Below are 17,828 nucleotides of genomic sequence, written 5' to 3' on the forward strand. Positions count from 1 at the left end.
AATATTTTTCTAACAAGACACATATATCTACAACACCACATTTTATAACACTAGAATAAAACTGAATAAATGTAATCTGCTTTTCTATACTGTTTTTAAATTTTAAAAAGAAGAAAATATTATTAAATATTGCCCACAATGTCTTTTTTAATTTTTTATAAATATAACGAGTAGTAACGAGTACGCTATTCAAAAGTAACGAATAGTAACGAGTAGTCGAAAGTAATCAAAATTTACAAAACTACTAAATAGTAACAGCCTATTTCTGATATCCGAATTCTGCTGTTCGTTCGCATACAAAACGAAAATCAGCTGATTTCGGTTTCTCTAAGCTCCATCTAAAGGCCGGTACTCTGTTTGGTTTTCGCGTTGAAACTCCATACAAAACCAAATATATTTGTTGCAGATTTCATTATAACTTGATGGGGAATATCCCAAAGCAAATTTTCACAAAGTTTGTAGTCCTTAAAATGGATTATTAAAGAAAAGTAATCTTGAAAAAATAACGATTTTAGCAGCTAAACTTGAACTTAATACCCACCTTTAAACTGACTTTTTGTGAATTTATAATGCAAAAGTGGATCGGATTATTATTTAAAAATGTAACCTGATCGATTGATAAAACAAAGTATAAAGGTGTGTACTATGTTCGGTTTTCGAGTTGAAAACCACATTATTTTCGCGATTACTTTTCCTTAAATAATCAAAATTATAGATGAAAACAAACTTATTCCTGTAAAGTCTTGTCGAAATCTAGAGGAACAAGAAAATGCGCATCAATTGAATTAATTTATCTGGTATATATTGAACTGTTTTAATAAAGTAACTATGAAAATTTCAACGCGAAAAGCGAACATAGTACTTACCTTAACATGGAGTTGTATTTCCGTAATAAACTACCAACCAACATCTAGCCGCTCGCTACTATATTTTAGAACATAAATAATGTATAAAACATTAAATTTAAACACAAATGTTAACAAAATAAAAGCTTCATTTGGTGAATTATATTTTACAATCGTTTCATTTGTACTGGGCATCGGAATAATAAACACAAAACAAAATATATGCCTATGTATATGTAATCATTTCGTGACATTTTGCGATGTTGTCAATACATTTCGATGAAAAAAAAAACATGAAAAAGTTCAAAAATTGCTGTTTTTTTTCCTTCAAAATAAATTGTCAACACTATCATTTTTCAACGCGAAACAATGATTGAGGGGAACCTTTTTTCGCACCAACAAACATAGTACCGGTTTGAGCAAGCAATTGAATTCCATTTGATCTAAACGAAATTACGACAGGGTTGCAAAAATGCCAGATTTTATTACTACAACCATAGTGGTTGAAATCCACTCATATATTTCCTTATTGAAATAGTGTATAGTGTGAACGTGTTTTGTGCACCTAAATTCCCAAATAAATTAATGTAGAGTTACCATATCGCATATCTCAACATAAAATTCCGTACGAGAAACAACAACACATACCAACGCAGATTTCAATGACCAATCAGAAATGAAGACGTCAGCACTTAGCAGAATATTCGAGTCTCGCATTGGACCACGAAGCCCAAGACTTCTATCGTTATTTGGATTTTGGACAAAGTAGTTAATACGGAAGAATAGGAAGAACGCATATCACAACCAAAAACTACCATTAAATTATGAGGAAATTAAAAGTGTCATTCATCCCCAATACGCAAAAAGAACTAAAGTAGTTACCATCCAATGGGTTCATGATACATTAGGATCAATTACCACGTCAGATATCAACAAGACACAGAAGCTGATAGTCATCAACAATTTGATTGATATTATGAATTACTAAAACGTTCAAGTCAACATTAACCCTTTTCTGAAAGATAAACCGAATTTTAAAAGAATGTCTGCTCCTACTGTTTTTATTACTGTTCCCAAATATGTGGCCATCACTCCAATCACTCAGGCCACCACAGCCGGAATATTGCCTAAAATAAAACCAGCTCCACAAAACAATGTGACTATAACACCAGTCGTAGGAGCTGGTAGCTTTACTACCAGTGATTCGGAAAGCAATTCTAGTATTCCTGCGCCCAAGGGCAAAAAGAGGCGTTTGGATCATTTATCATGGGAGGAGAAAATACAAAGAAAGTAAGTAGAATTTTTGTTGTAGATAAAGTAGAATTGCTTTTGTTTTATAACAATTAGTCATAATTGTACTCTATTGCGTACTTAGTTTGGCTCATACAGCTGAACACCGAAAGAGCTTTTCCAACTTGCACAAACATACTCACACTTAATGATTATATGGGTAAATGTTTTCTAACTTACATTTTCGTTATTTATTTCTAGAAAATTAAAAAATCGTGTCGCTGCACAAACATCGCGCGACCGCAAAAAAGCTCGTATGGAAGAAATGGAAAGCGAAATTAAGGATTTAACAGCTCGTACAGAAATCCTGGTAAATAAATGTGAAAGTTTACAGGTCATCAATGATTCGCTTTTGGAAAAAAATCAAAAACTCGATATGGAAGTCGAGCAGTTAAGACAACAATTACAAGAACTTCAAAAACAACAGCCCCAGCACACGGTTACCACTTGTGCCGGCTGTGAGTCCTTACTAAACGGATCTGCAGTATCCAACACTACTGACCCTCTGCCGCAGGGATCAAACCCCAAGGACTCTCAGTCGACACAGGAGCTAAACGTGTTAAAGCTGAAGCAGGAGTTGAAAAAGAGCACAACAGTGTCGTCTCTGTGGCGGGTAATAGCACTTTGCCTACTCTACAAGATATGCTGTTACCCGACATCGAAATCGATGAAGGAGCGCTCAATGATGCAGAATTTGATGCCGGCAAGTTGGAAGAACTTGCCGAAAGCCTCCTTGCCGATATCACAGCAGACCTGGAAGCTTGCGATAGAGAGGGCAATGAAACTTCTGCCCAAGTTACAAGCGGAACAGAGCGACTGCTTGGACCAATGGTGGGGACCACAACAGAGTGCTTGGAATCCAGCCAACATACAAGCCAAAATGGCTGTGGCCTAAGTACTACTATCACCCCTACAACAAATACCGACACACAAAACCAAGTTCCCGCTTTGCAGATACCGGATCTATTATTGGAAAGTAACTTAGAAAATGAAAACAACAACAACAACGACGATAATGTCACAATGAAAGAAGTTAGCCCTATGATTACATTAACAGCCTCAGAATCTAAACCATCTGCAAATGCAACCACAACAGAAATAACACCAGATACTGTTTATGGGACATACGATGCTAAAACAAATTCCATAACTGTCGTTATGGATGATGTTGCGGTACCCGTTAATGAAGTCGTTGAAGAGATTTATTGGGATGGTGAACGAAGCTCATCTACTGAAGATATGATCTATTCATCATCCGCAGGTGTTGCTTCGCCATCTCAAGTATTTCTAAATGTAAATGCCTCCTGCAATGAGAATGAAAACATGATGGAGGACGACAACGACGACGATAATGGTGATGATTTAAATTTTGATCCCATTGCCAAATTTTTATGTCCAAAAAGACCATTAGTTTCGCCTTTGGCCAAATCACCTGCATCCTCATTTCATTCCGCCACATCAGATCATGGTTATGAGTCAATTTTGGGTTCCCCATCTTCTCACTATGAGCCTTTGTCGGAAGATATGACAAGTGATTTTAGTGATTGGCCACCAGGTTTCAATGAGCTATTTCCTGGTTTAATCTAGACTCTGACAACTCATATAAGTACTCTCTATAGCATCGTATGTCTCAAAAATAGTTTTAAGTTTTTGGTTTAGTTAGTTCTAGAAGCAGAAGACAAAATGAAGGCTTTAATTTATTGTTCTAAACAAATTATTTATAATAATCATAGCATTAATATCTACCACTAAGCTGCAGTTTAGTTTGTAAGGCTGTTAATGTAAGCTCAATAGTTCTAAGTATAGGATTTTGTGTATATTGTAAATTTTTCTATTTCTAATTTACTTTTTAATCTAAGTTTTTTGTAAATGCAAAGCTATTTTAAGTATGTTCAACTGAAGTTAGCAGTATATTGTTATTTTTAAATTTACAAATCCCCAACAAAGGCTTTGTAAATTTAAATATAACACTATAATAATAACCAAGTTGATTACAACTAATCTCTAAAAATAATCGTTTTGTGCCCAAGTGTTTGATGAAAAAAAATAAGAAAAAAATACAACATAATTTCATAAAAATGAATTTTTCAAGTTGTTTCCTTTGTAGAGCAATTTTTTTTTGTGATACACAGAAAAAGTAGGATACTTGATTTTTTAGAGAGGTATATAAAATGTTCATAAATGGACAGCTGGCGGTAACAACTTATTGGCTGCTTTTCTATGGACACCTTAGAATACTTTTAAACTCTCCTTGACATCCACAGATTTGTTTAGAGATACGAATTCTGTAAACATGTAAACGCTGTGCACGATACAGCGTTTACATGTTTAATGATTTGGATTTATCGGTGCGACTGTACGTGAGAAACAATCGCATAAAACTCTACCACAATCAAAATGATTTGAATCCCGAAAAATGATAAGCCTTCCAGGATCCATGACGATAATCCCAATGGATTGTGATTTGGACCATTGCTATAAAACCAACCCAGGATGTACTGTTTGGAGATGTATTTGCCTTGTTCTCTACATGAACATGATCCAGAGGAATACTGCGGAGTCCTGTCGGAAATTCTGAAGAGCAGCATTCTGGTAGATTTCTGGAAATTCTTTAGGCATCATTTTTTTTTTATAGAACTGTCAATATGATCAAATTGTAAACAAATATTTCATCACCACTATACCCACAGAAGCAGTAGTTAAATGATACAGATTCTTGTGAAATTAAATTTTTTCTTTTATTTGTATTCCATTTTAAAACATATGCATATTTTGGCGGAGAGGGGTATTGAGCCCATCCATACTTTTATAGGGATGATGAAAAAAGTCGTCTCTACTCTAAAAAAATTATTAATCCGTAAATAGTAATATTGACTTCAGATAAAATCTCTATAGAAAGAAAATGTTGACCAAAATTTTCTAAAGAAAAAAATTTTGACCAAAATTTTCTATAGAACTAAAATTTTGACCAAATTTTCTATAGAAATAAAATTTTGATAACATTTTCTATAGATCCGAGTAAAAACTGAGAGATCTAATTTGATACAATTAGATATGAGTAGATCCGAAAAATGCTAAGATCTCCTCATATCTAATTACCCGTGTAAAAATTGAGAGATCTAATCATGTCTAATAATATCAAAGTATATATAATTATATCTGTTCAGATATGGTCGTAGATATAAATAGATCTACGGAGATATGTTATGTATAGTGTTATATATGATTAGATCTGATTCAAGATCTCATTATATATGTTGTTATATCTATTTATATCAGCTATATCTAGTAAGATCTAATTATATATCTTCATATATGACATCATATCTAATTATATATACTATATATAGCTCCATATCTAATTATATATATCGCATTAAATCATGAACCAGTTGTGTAACACGGATAAAAAATATTTGTATATGTTTGTGTGTAAAAATAATGTGTTTGTTACGAGAATACTAACGTGATATACTTGGTTACAAGCACGTATGTATGGTCGCACATCAAAACATGTGGTGAACATAACCAAACAATCTTTATATGGAAATAGATCTGATCAGATCTCAATATTGGTCTAGATCTAACGTCCTAGATATAAATATATCTATTCTTATATATAATTGGATCTGATGTTAGATCTGGTCATATATGGAATTACATACATTTATATCTAATTATATCTCATCATATCTGGGTATATCTGCTTATATCTGTAGGGGCCAATTTTGAGATATAATCATATCTGGTTAGATCTCCCAATTTGTACACGGGGACATAAAATTTTGATAAATTTTTCTATACAAAAATTTTTTGACACAATTTTCTATAGAAATAAAATTTTGACAAAATTTTCTATAGAAATAAAATTTTGACAAAATTTTCTATAGAAATAAAATTTTGACAAAATTTTCTATAGAAATAAAATTTTGACAAAATTTTCTATAGAAATAAAATTTTGACAAAATTTTCTATAGAAATAAAATTTTGAAAACATTTTCTATAGAAATAAAAGTTAGACAAACGTTTCTATAGAAATAAAATTTTAAAAAAATATTTTATATAGAAATAAAAGTTATGGCGATTTCGATTGGGAAAAAAGGTGCAACATTCTCAAAATTGATTGCAAAATATGAAGGACACTGTCATAGATTTTGGATCCGGTATACCTCACAATATTATGAATTAACAATAATTTTGGAATGACACTATCATTTGGGCGAATATACAATGAGGAAAAAAGTAGTGTAACACCAAGGCAACATAGTTTTTGCGAATCGCAAACGCCCTTAGACAAACGTTTCTATAGAAATAAAATTTGACCAAAATTTTCTATAGAAATAAAATTTTGACCAAAATTTTCTATAGAAATAAAATTTTGACCAAAATTTTCTACATAAATAAAATTTTGATCAGAATTTTCTATAGAAATAAAATTTTGACCAAAATTTTCTATAGAAATAAAACGTTGACCAAAATTTTCTATACCCGTGTAAAAATTGGAGGATCCAATCCTATCTAATAATATCAAATTGGGTCTAATTGGATCTGTTCAGATATTGGTTCAGACATAATTAGATATGCACAGATATGCTATATATGGTGCTAGATCTGGTTAGATATAATTGCAGATCTCATCATATATAGTATAATATCTAATTATATCTGGTATATCTAATAATATATGCTTGGATAGGACCATATATAGTACTATATCTAATAAGATATGGTAGATATAACATCATATCTGACTATATATGGGGTTAAATACGGTCCAAAATATAAAAAAAATCATGAACAAGTTAAAAAGATTTTTGAAATACACGTCTAAACCTCAATGCCATTATGTCAAATGTCAACGCCGTCAGGGGCATCACTTCTAAACAAATTTAACGCCAGACTAGCTGAGAAAATTAAGAAATTTAATATAATTGTTTTAAATGTGTTCCTTTGATAAAGGTTATATCGTTTCCTTTATTGCGGAGATTAAGGTAAGTAGATTGTATTTGTTATTTCCTTAGTAGTCATTTTCATATTGTTTTACTATTTTCTAGATTTGGAAAAAAGGAAACCTCAGTGGTGTACTGGTTAACATGCCCGCCTTGCATTCAAAAGGTCACGGGTTCAATCCCAGTTCCGACCAACACCAAAAATTATTTCGGCGGTGGATTATCTCCTCGCAGTAATGTTGGTGACATTTTTGCTTCAAAAATACTCTAAGTTGTTTCAGCGCAACGTGAAATGCCGATAGGACTCGATTATAGCAAGGAGGTCCCATGTTATTGAGCTAATTATTGAATCGAGCAGCAGTCAGTGATAAGTGAGATGTTGATCACTGTGATGTCATGATGGTCTGAATAGTATGTATGAGCCTATACCTAACCTAATCCCGAATACACTTTAAATGTGAGTATTAAAAGCAACATAAAATTATATGGCAATTTTTATTGCAACTTAAAGAAGAATGATCCAAAACAATACTAATACCTTCTTACATAGTTCAATATATTCCCATATTTGTTTATTCCTATATTTGTTTAATAATTGTTTTTTTACTTAATTTCATTGCAGATTGCCTTAACGCTGTAATACTTTAGTCGCGTGTCTAAGTCCAAAGCAGAAGAAACAAACGAAAAAACCCTTGGACAACACTCTAACTCAACTGTCAATACTCTTAAATAGCTTTGATGGATCAATTTAAATTAAACATATTTATTATGCACATACTTTTTGTCTGTATTATTAAATAAAACAATTGATCTCATTTTATATACAAATTATGGGCTTTTATGTGTTGAAAGATCTCGAAAGATACAATTGTATCAAATAATATACAATTATATCAAATTAGATCTGATTAGATGTGTCTCATTTTTGAGATCTGATCAGATCCAATTTCATAGTATTTAGATCTGACCAGATATAACCATTTTTCGGATCTGCTCAGATCTGACCATATCTTGGCTCAGATCTAACCATATCAAATCAGATCCCCCAATTTTTACACGGGTAGAAATAAAATTTTGACCAAAATTTTCTATAGAAATAAAATTTTGACCAAAATTTTCTATAGAAATAAAATTTTGACCAAAATTTTCTTTAGAAATAAAATTTTTACCAAAATTTTCTATAGGAATAAAATGTTGACCAAAAATTTCTATAGAAATATAATATTGACAAAATTTTCTATAAAAATAAAATAATGACAGAACTTTGACAAAATTTTCTATAGAAAGAAAATTTTCTATAGAAATAGGTTAAAGTGGCAGCCCGATTAAGTTTCAGGCTCACTTAGACTATTCAGTCCATTGTGTTATTTCTAAAGAAATAACATTTTGAGAAAATTTTCCATAGAAATAAAATTTTGACAAAATTTTCAAAAGAAATAAAATGTTGAGAAAATTTTCATTAGAAATAAATGTTGACAATTTCTAAAGAAATAAAATTTTGACAGAATTTCTATAGACAAAAAAAAAATTGACAAAATTTTCTATAGAAAGAAAATGTCGAGAAAATTTTCTATAGAAATAGGTTAAAAGGATAGGTTAAAGTGGCAGCCCGATTAAGTTTCAGGCTCACTTAGACTATTCAGTTCATTGTGATATTTCTAAAGAAATAACATTTTGAGAAACTTTTCTATAGCAATAAAATTTTCACAAAATTCTCTATAGAAATAAAATTTTCACAAAATTTTCTATAGAAATAAAATCTTGACAAAATTTTCTATAGAAATAAAAGTTTGACAAACGTTTCTATAGAAATAAATTTTTTGAGAAAAACGCAATGTGTTCTAAATGATTTCTTTATTTTTATCTTTTTAAAGAAATACATATATAAAAAACTAAAATGTGGTAAAATAAGCTATAAATTATATACAGAATATGCTTTTGAATAAAACTAGGGCTTAGAAATCTAAAGTTTTAGAAAACTTATGATACACTGATATGATTTAAAAGACCAAGAAAATTAAACTTTAAAATCATAAGTCTTATTTCTTCTAAAGTAAGGAGAGCACACAGACACAAAAGCATTTATAATTAAATACTTAAAATAAGAAATATTCAAAACTATATATAATTTAACATCATATAATTATAGTCAAAATTATTAAAAATTTGTTTAAAATGTAAAAAAAGCATAGTCTTTAATATGCGAATTTGTGATAAAAATTAATTGCTTTAATTTATGTATAATAAACTTATATTTACAAGAAAACATTTACGAATCTGAATTCAATTTAAAGTGGTCAATATCATATAATTAAACTACCCAGAACGGTAGAAAATTGTGAGTGTGTGTGTTCATTTTTTATCGACTCTACAAACCATACCATGGATTATTTTATCATAAACTAAAGAGAAATTTTAAAATATTTTAGGTATTAAATAATTTCGTGCTATACTCCGATAGCGTACCCACGACGAATGATAACGTGATGCATTGCGGGCATTTACACGTAAACAGCGATGCACCAACAGGGCAATTATCAATAGCAAACTTACCAAAGGAGGCCAAGCTGGGCGCATAGCCAATGGTAGACCCAAAGCAATTAGACATAAAATATCTCCCAGATAATTAGGCTGACGCAAGCGTCCCCAAAGAGAGCCCAGCAATAAACGTCTACCTTGGAAGGTATGTATGGTCTCCATGTTGAGGAAATGTGGATGATTGGGTTGTATACGATATTTGTATTTGATGGCATTGCTGAAACGTTTCAAAGCCAAGCCGATGACCAGCAGGAGGACTGGTACATAAATGGCAAATTTGCATTGGAGAGGTGTGCGATTTTCCCAGAAATACTTGGTCACAGAAGTCAAAATCAATGGTGTGGCAGCATAACGCAAAAGTAGTAAGCAACCAAAGCCCTCACCTTGCAATTCAAATGATGCAGCCAAATGATGCTCAAAAACAATTGAATCCAATAAGTAAACGAGTACCATAGCAGCACATAGCAATGATGTAGTATCATACTTTAGATGACCCATGAAGTAGGAGATCTTTTCGAAACCTTCCATCTCATCGGGAACCCAAGGCGTTTGAATATTCTTGTACAATACCGAGATCACAAATAGATATGCGCTAATTAGGGATACACGATAGAAAACCAATTTGAAATCCACAAATCCCAACCACTTGGGGTTTAATTGCTTTCCAAGGGCATAGTCTATCAAAAAATTTCCGGATTTTCCATATATGTTGCTCTGAGATTCTCTTTGTTTTAGAACATCCGAGCGGAAGTACGCCCAAAGTGCTAAAACGAAAGCATTGAGAAAACTGTATACACCAAAGCGTAGATAATTCTTAAGTATGAAATCGGCAACAGGATATTCGAAATAATAGGTGGCTAAACCATAGGCCAATGTCAATAATGCCGTTATAGGTAAGGCATTAAATTTGTATTCCACAGAATCGGGAAGTCGTACGCCGCGACCAAAGACAACAGCAGTCAGAATGAATATAGCCACATTATAGGCAATGAATACTCCTACAGCTTCCATATTGAATAGTTTTGGAATCCAGCTATCTGTATTCGAAAGAGCTTCCAAGTTAGGCGATTTGAACACACATTCGGTAGGTGAGCAACACCATTGAAGATAGTAGACTACCAGGGGAATTGTGATCATCAGGAGCGTAGCACCCTTCCAACCCCCAAATTCTCTGGGAGTGGGTAGTTTTCGACATATCGACATTGAAGCTTTAGTAGCATTACCGCTAAAACTTTTGAAATTTTCTTCTTCATCAATATAACCTTCACCATCGTCATCTTCTTCGGCTATCAAATCTTCACGGTCATTTGTTTCAGCATCCGAAAATTCAGCCTTTGAATAACGTCCACCTTCGCCATCATACACAGAACGAGATACCGAACGGCTATAGCGACTTTCAGCATCGGTACGCTGGCTGGGTGTATATGAACCCTCACGTTGTTCGGAACCGCCTCTAGCTCGGCCCAAGGTTTTTGACACAGAACGGCGTATATATTCGGATAATTTATTTATATCCGATAACTGTTCCCCACTGGATGTTCGTATTTCCACAGTTTGTATGGTTGTTGAACTATAAGAACTTTGAACGGATGATGTTGTTGTTGCCCGATTTGGAGCTCTTGATGCAGTGTTGGTTGTTAATGTTTGTGGTAGGTTTGTTTGAGAGACATTTGTCTAAAAAGAAAAATAATAAACAACACAAAATCTATTGAAATAGGAATAAACAAAGACTAAAGATAAGACTACTGGATAAATCAATAAAAAAAAACATTCTTTTCCTTATCAACAATCTTGTAGTTGTCACACCACATTCTCTTCTCTGATACAACATAACAACATCTATGCACATATATGAGTACTAACTTCTACAATGAGCGTGGAAAAATTATCAAGTGCACAGAGGAATGTGAAATTAAAAACATATACAGACGACACAACTGGTAATCAATTCTTCGTAAAAGGAAAATGATGGGATAAAACTTGTTCCTGTGCCAAACAACTGGTTTCTATAAAACAAACATAAAAAACCATATTGTCCTTACCTCTTCTTCTTCAGTTATTTTTGTGGTCCCTTTGGATCTGGGAGCTACTTGTACTGGTATAACTGTTACCGTGGGTATTGTAGAACGAGGTCTTGATGATCGTCGGACTGGAGATGTTCTTCCACGTCTTGATGGTGATGCTCGCCTTGAAGGCGATGCTCGTCTTGATGGAGATGCTCGCCGCTTATTTCCAGTTTCAATTAGAGCCTCAGTACTAGCAGCTGTCGTACGACGACCCCCCACCGCCGTAGAGGACGATGTTGATGTTGTCGACACCGGTATTGAAGTCTTCGTTCTTGTACTAGATGCACCTACTTTCTCTGTAACTACTGCTGTACTACCTCGTGTAACTCGACGAGGCTTATCCATTATTTTTTACCTTTTTCCGATATTAGACAAAATGAGCACACTTAACTATAAATATATATGAAAAAAAAGAGTAATTATTTTTAGATTTTGCCAATGCTAACACATTCTGCTACCAGTGGAGGGTTATGTATTTATATTTCCCGCCTAAAGCGTCGCAGTCGGACTGTACATAAATACACAAACAAACGCACATTTCACTATCTTTTTAAAACCACGAAGAAATCTCTCTCCTATTGACTTACTTTTCACAATATATTATAAAATATTTATTCAGGGCAATTGTTCTATGAAAATTTCACGTTTTTTTTTGTTAAATTCTGAATTATTTGTCTCTCAAATTCACTTTGATTTTCTTAAACGAAGCGACGCGTTGCTTGTTGCCATCTATACATACAAGTCAGAATGGCATTTGGTAGCCGACAAATTCAATAAATGGTTCTTGCTCAGGGTAGCCCTGCTGTACTAACCTAAATAAAAACGCCCGCTACGTCGTTTCAAAGTATACGAAAATAATTAATGAATGCGCGTAAGTACAAAATAGGGCTGTAATCCGGGATCAATTTTTTTTTAAATTCCGGGTATCGGGATTTTAGAATATAGAATCGCGGCATTTTTTCGGGATTCTTTAAATGTTTGGAGTAATAACAATTAGGGCCGTCTGTCGGGATAGATTTTTATAAATCCCGGGATTCGGGACGGGTGACGGCCCTAATAATAAGTTATTATTCAAGGTGTACCATAAATGTTCATTAGCTCAATTTGTCGGGGATGAAATCTACGGGCCGTTTGCACTGAATGAAGACTCAATCCTATAACGCCACAAATTTAACAAATGTGGATTTTTCGGTATCCCGAAAATCCCATGATTTAAATTAAACAATCCCGAATTAGGGATTAATCCCGGCATTTATCCCGATCGTCAGTTCTCAGTTGTTTGCATTTTGCTCGAAAATAACTTTTTTGGTTGTTTTCTAAAAAAACAGACATAAGTGCAAAAAGGGTTCACATTCTATTGTGAAAATAGGCATTTTCAGCACTGCCGATAAAAGAGATTGCTGTGATTGCCCTGTTTGCTCATTTGAATTCTTTTCTGTCCTCTGAAATGATAGAATTTTTTAGATTGCTGGCAACATTTTAAAAATGTGCATTATGTACACTCAGAATGAAGGCAACGCATTTTTTTCTGAAAAGAAAATACAAATAGTTTAATTTTATATATTTGAATATATTTGAATATTTTTGTTATTTTAATTGGTAAAAAATTGTAAATTGGTATTGGGGGCGTTCGAACACTTCTCTGCTAATTTTACCAAAGAGAGTAAAATCCATTTTCTACTGGATATTTTTTATTGGATCATTTTGGTATCTCCAGAGAATTTTGTGTGGATTCTTTATGGCATCCCTAACAAAATAACAACTCCTACAATACGAACGTAGACGTTAAAACGTTCTCTGCGCACAATTTTTTCGTTTAGTTTAGCACCCTAATCGCCTAGATTGACAAAGAGGTGTTCGTCGTAGCTAGGGGATTCTATTTTGGTAAAAATAAGATTAATAATCATTGGTAGGAAAAATACTTAACTCCAAAAGAAGGTAATTGAATTCTAAACATACATTCATATGCATTGATTTATTTAAAAATTCATTGTGTAACATTGAGAAATTTGATTTTTTTTCCTATACAAACATCAAAAAATTTTTTTTGATGATTTGACCCCCCACCATTCCATATTTGTGTTGATACCACCCTTCCCCTGGTGCTATGCGATTATTGCTCATATGTAACCTTTGTGTGTATTGTTAAGGAAAATCCTGAAGAGGAAGAGAGGAAAAATACAATAACGCATTTTGCTGCTGTTTTATAATCGAAACTAATAAAAGGAAAAAAAGCAATTTAAATTGGAATAACGAGAATGGTTACACCCCAATCGCCCACACGTATGTTCAATGGCCTGGATGAAGACATATACAGTGAATATGCCCATGAAATAAATGATAAAATGCGGGTTCCAAAACGAATTAAAGCCACAGGAGAATATTCGGATGAAGATCGTTTGTTATCCAATCAAACCGGCATGATAAATTCCTGGAATTATCATGATAAAATCGATATGAATGTACCGGATCGTATTGTGGTCTTGGGTCACAATGAACATCTTGAAACGAGATCGGCACCCCGTGAAATACAATTGGAAAATGCTATATTACCAAAGAACACAACTGGATTTGTGAGGGTTCAAACGCCGCCACGCACAATTACCCTAACCGATCATCATTTTCCATCAGCATCGGAGGAGAGTTCACCGAAAAAATATTTAAATGGCGATGACTTGGATGAATATTTTGAAGACGACGTAGAACGCCCACCGCCATATGTGAGGGCAAATGGAGTCTCACATGCTTTAGTGGGTTTTCAACCGAATGATGGATCCGTGGACTCAGACTCTCAGGTATGAGAACATGTTGTGATATGATCGAAAAATGTGGTAGAAAATTATTTCTCCACATAGCTCTTATAAAGTTGATTTTTGCTTGGTTAATACAAAGATAAGGGGGCCGAAACGATTTGCAACAATTAATGCTGTCGATTGTTGGGGTATTGATTGATAAGCACAGTGATTTGTTATATGCTAGTTAGACATGTTTTGTATTAGAAATTGTATCGATAAGTAGGAAATGTGACCTAATATATATTTGATAATGTCTTAAAAAAAGGAGGGGGAAGTAAGGAAACATTTTTTTACTACATCTGACGATTTTTTTGTATATTATACCTCTATTATAGGTAGGGGTTATACTAACTTTGTCTTTCCGTTTGTATCCCAAACGGGTCTCAGACCCCATAAAGTATATATATTGTAGAGGGTGAATCGATGTCCGTCCGTCCGTTGAAATCACGCCAACTTCCAAATAATAGCTATTGACTTGAAACTTGGCGCAAGCAACTGTTATTGATATAGGTCGACACGGTTGACACCAGGGACGAGTTGTTATAACCATGCAACTCCCATAAAACCGATCCCCAGATTTGTCTTCCGATCACGGTTGTTCTACCAAAAATGGTAGATTTTTTACTTTTTTATAGAAATAAAATAAAAAAGTTTTGGCAACATTTTCTATAGAAATAAAATTTTGACAAAATTTAGAAATAAAATTTTGGCAAAATGTTCTATAGCAATAAAATTTTAACAAAATTTTCTATAGAAATAATATTTTGACAAAATTTCCTATAGAAATAAAATTTTGACAGACAAAGTTTTCTATAGAAATACGATTTTGACCACTGTTTATATAGAAATAAAATTTTCTATAGAAATATGTTATTCTACCAAAAATGGTAGATTTTTTACTTTTTTATAGAAATAAAATTTTGCCAAATTTTCTATAGAAATAAAGTTTTGGCAAAATTTTCTATAGAAATAAAATTTTGACAAAATTTTCTATAGCAATAAAATTTTAACAAAATTTTCTATAGACATACAATTTTAACAAAATTGTCTACAGAAATAAAATTTTGACAAAATTTTCTATAGACATAAAATTTTGACAAAATTTTCTATAGCAATAAAATTATAACAAAATCTTCTATAGAAATAAAATTTTGACAAAATTTTCTGTAGACATACAATTTTGACAAAATTTTCTATAGACATAAAATTTTGACAAAATTTTCTATAGACATAAAATTTTGACAAAATTTTCTATAGAAATAAAATGTTGACAAAATTTTCTATATAAATAAAATGTTGAAAAAATTTTATATAGACAAAAAATTTTGACAAAATTTTCTATAGACATAAAATTTTGACAAAATTTTCTATAGATATAAAATTTTGACAAAGTTTTCTATAGAAATACGATTTTGACCACTTTTTATATAGAAATAAAATTTTCTATAGAAATACAATTTTTGGTTTTTTTATTCGATCTTTTTCTTTCCAATAAATTTCAATAGTTCTCAAGATCTCAAACTTTATTGAAATAAAATGTTGACAAAATTTTCTATAGACATAAAATTTTGACAAAATTTTCTATAGAAATAACATTTTGACACAATTTTCTATAGAAATAAAATTTTGACAAAATTTTCTATAGAAATAAAATTTTGACAAAATTTTCTATAGAAATAAAATTTTGATAAAATTTTCTATAGAAATAAAATTTTGACAATTTTTTTATAGAAATAAAATTTTGACATTTTTTTTATAGAAATAAAATTTTGACAAAATTTTCTATAGAAAGAAATTTTGATATAGAAATAAAATTTTCTATAGAAATAAAATTTTGACAAATTGTCTATAGAAATAAATGCTAAAATCGTTAAAAGACTTAAAAGTCGACACATTTACAATTCAAGGGATATTTATATGCCCTCACAATTGTCGCTAATAGTAGGGATCACTGATTCATTCGTTTGAAGGAAAAACATTTTTTCATAATAACCACAAAAATGGATGACAATATTTGGTAGAACTTTCTACGCAGTCCATGGTGGACGGTATATAAGATTCGGCCCGGTCGAAATTTCGGCGGTATATATTTTTTTCACCTTCAAGTTTTACCATATTTTAATAGATGTTTTCCTAATTTCTAATTACAACTTTTATTTGTATATACCACATAGCTTACAACAGGTGGTGCTAGCAAACGTTCACAAGCCCTGATGTACAATCAAAATGATACTTCCATCATTAACAATCGAGAGGGTACGCCAATTGGAGATCTTTCACCTCACGAAGAAATTCTCTATTTGAGACGTCAATTAGCCAAATTAAATCGTCGCGTCTTAAATATCGAAATAAACAATGAACAACGTTTACAAAGGGAAAAAATTGTATATTGTCTAGGTTTGGCATATTTTGTACTTAAAGCTATTATGTGGATAAATCGTAATTAAGGACGAAACAAATACAAAAAAAAAACGTATACATAAGATAACATCGCATAGGATGATGTTTCGAAAAAAAAGTGAGATTGGATTGGTGGAGGAGGAGGAGTAAATTAAAGCAACTAAAACGAATGTAAACAAACAAACAACAACAAGGTGCCCCACACAGGAACCTAAACAATTGGAAGCAATGAGGTGTACTATTACTATAATTTGTATGTATTATGACAACACCATTCAAATTACGAGGTCAGTGAAGGTGCCGGTGCCTGTGAGAATTTAAAATAATCTCTTTATCGATACTAAACTAAAGTAATATATAGAATAGATGCACCTTTTTGAAAACAAAAATAAATAAAAGTAAAACTGTTAAGTAAATTATCATACAAAATCATGCATTCAAATATAATACATAGAAACTATTAAGAATCGAACTTCGAAAAAAAAACAAAAGTGTAATTTGTTTGTTATATCTTCTATAAAATAATTAAGTCATATTTTACAATTAAATTTTATTTTTGCTTATTCTGTTTTCCTGATTATAAGGCCTACTTGATGAGGACTTATGTATTATGTTGCTATAAGGAAATTACTCGAAATTGTAAAAAAGGGTACTACATATTCACTAACAATTCTTCTATAAAAGGCATTTCCTGTGCTTCAAAAAAAAGAGTATTATAAAAAAATCCATGTCCCAAACAAATTTAAAAAAAATTATAATAATAGCAAAAATTCTTAGAATTTTTTATATTTTATTGTTTTGCCTGCCCATGTTATTAAATTCCCAAATTTATGTTTGTTACCATGTGTAACCTCAACTATCGAATTAAAACCATAAAATCTATAATTTTAGCACATGTTTATTATTTATGGCATGTTTAATTTTTTGCCTATACAAATAATTATA

The 17,828-nt window shown here is 31.8% G+C and overlaps 3 protein-coding genes across 5 annotated transcripts; 2 read left to right on the top strand and 1 right to left on the bottom strand.

The window, feature by feature from the left end:
• Nucleotides 1–1,527: 1,527 nt before the first annotated feature.
• Xbp1 (X box binding protein 1) lies at nt 1,528–4,218 on the top strand. The gene is given in 3 exon segments (XM_075313409.1): nt 1,528–2,135; nt 2,337–2,778; nt 2,781–4,218. Coding segments are annotated over 3 exon segments (1,632 nt in total). The 5' UTR covers nt 1,528–1,887; the 3' UTR covers nt 3,723–4,218.
• A 4,705-nt stretch (nt 4,219–8,923) lies between these two features.
• Nucleotides 8,924–12,434, bottom strand: LBR (lamin B receptor). Of its 2 annotated transcripts, none has more exons than XM_075313407.1 (3): nt 12,276–12,434; nt 11,665–12,078; nt 8,924–11,296 (listed from the first exon to the last, which is right to left on the bottom strand). In XM_075313407.1, the coding sequence occupies exons 2-3, from the start codon at nt 12,031–12,033 to the stop codon at nt 9,500–9,502; spliced, it is 2,166 nt and encodes a 721-aa protein (XP_075169522.1). In that variant the 5' UTR covers nt 12,034–12,078; nt 12,276–12,434; the 3' UTR covers nt 8,924–9,499. The 2 variants fall into 2 exon arrangements, with proteins under 2 accessions (XP_075169522.1, XP_075169523.1); XM_075313408.1 differs by lacking the exon at nt 12,276–12,434 and adding an exon at nt 12,147–12,269.
• A 1,044-nt stretch (nt 12,435–13,478) lies between these two features.
• Nucleotides 13,479–17,431, top strand: Tango11 (transport and golgi organization 11). 2 transcript variants are annotated; one of them, XM_075309892.1, is made up of 3 exons: nt 13,479–13,626; nt 13,839–14,483; nt 16,658–17,431. In XM_075309892.1, the coding sequence occupies exons 2-3, from the start codon at nt 13,947–13,949 to the stop codon at nt 16,928–16,930; spliced, it is 810 nt and encodes a 269-aa protein (XP_075166007.1). In that variant the 5' UTR covers nt 13,479–13,626; nt 13,839–13,946; the 3' UTR covers nt 16,931–17,431. The 2 variants fall into 2 exon arrangements, with proteins under 2 accessions (XP_075166007.1, XP_075166008.1); XM_075309893.1 differs by having other exon boundaries at nt 13,516–13,626; nt 13,852–14,483.
• Nucleotides 17,432–17,828: the final 397 nt, after the last annotated feature.

Source organism: Haematobia irritans, chromosome 5 (genome assembly GCF_050003625.1).
Source record: "Haematobia irritans isolate KBUSLIRL chromosome 5, ASM5000362v1, whole genome shotgun sequence".
NCBI lineage: Eukaryota > Metazoa > Arthropoda > Insecta > Diptera > Muscidae > Haematobia > Haematobia irritans.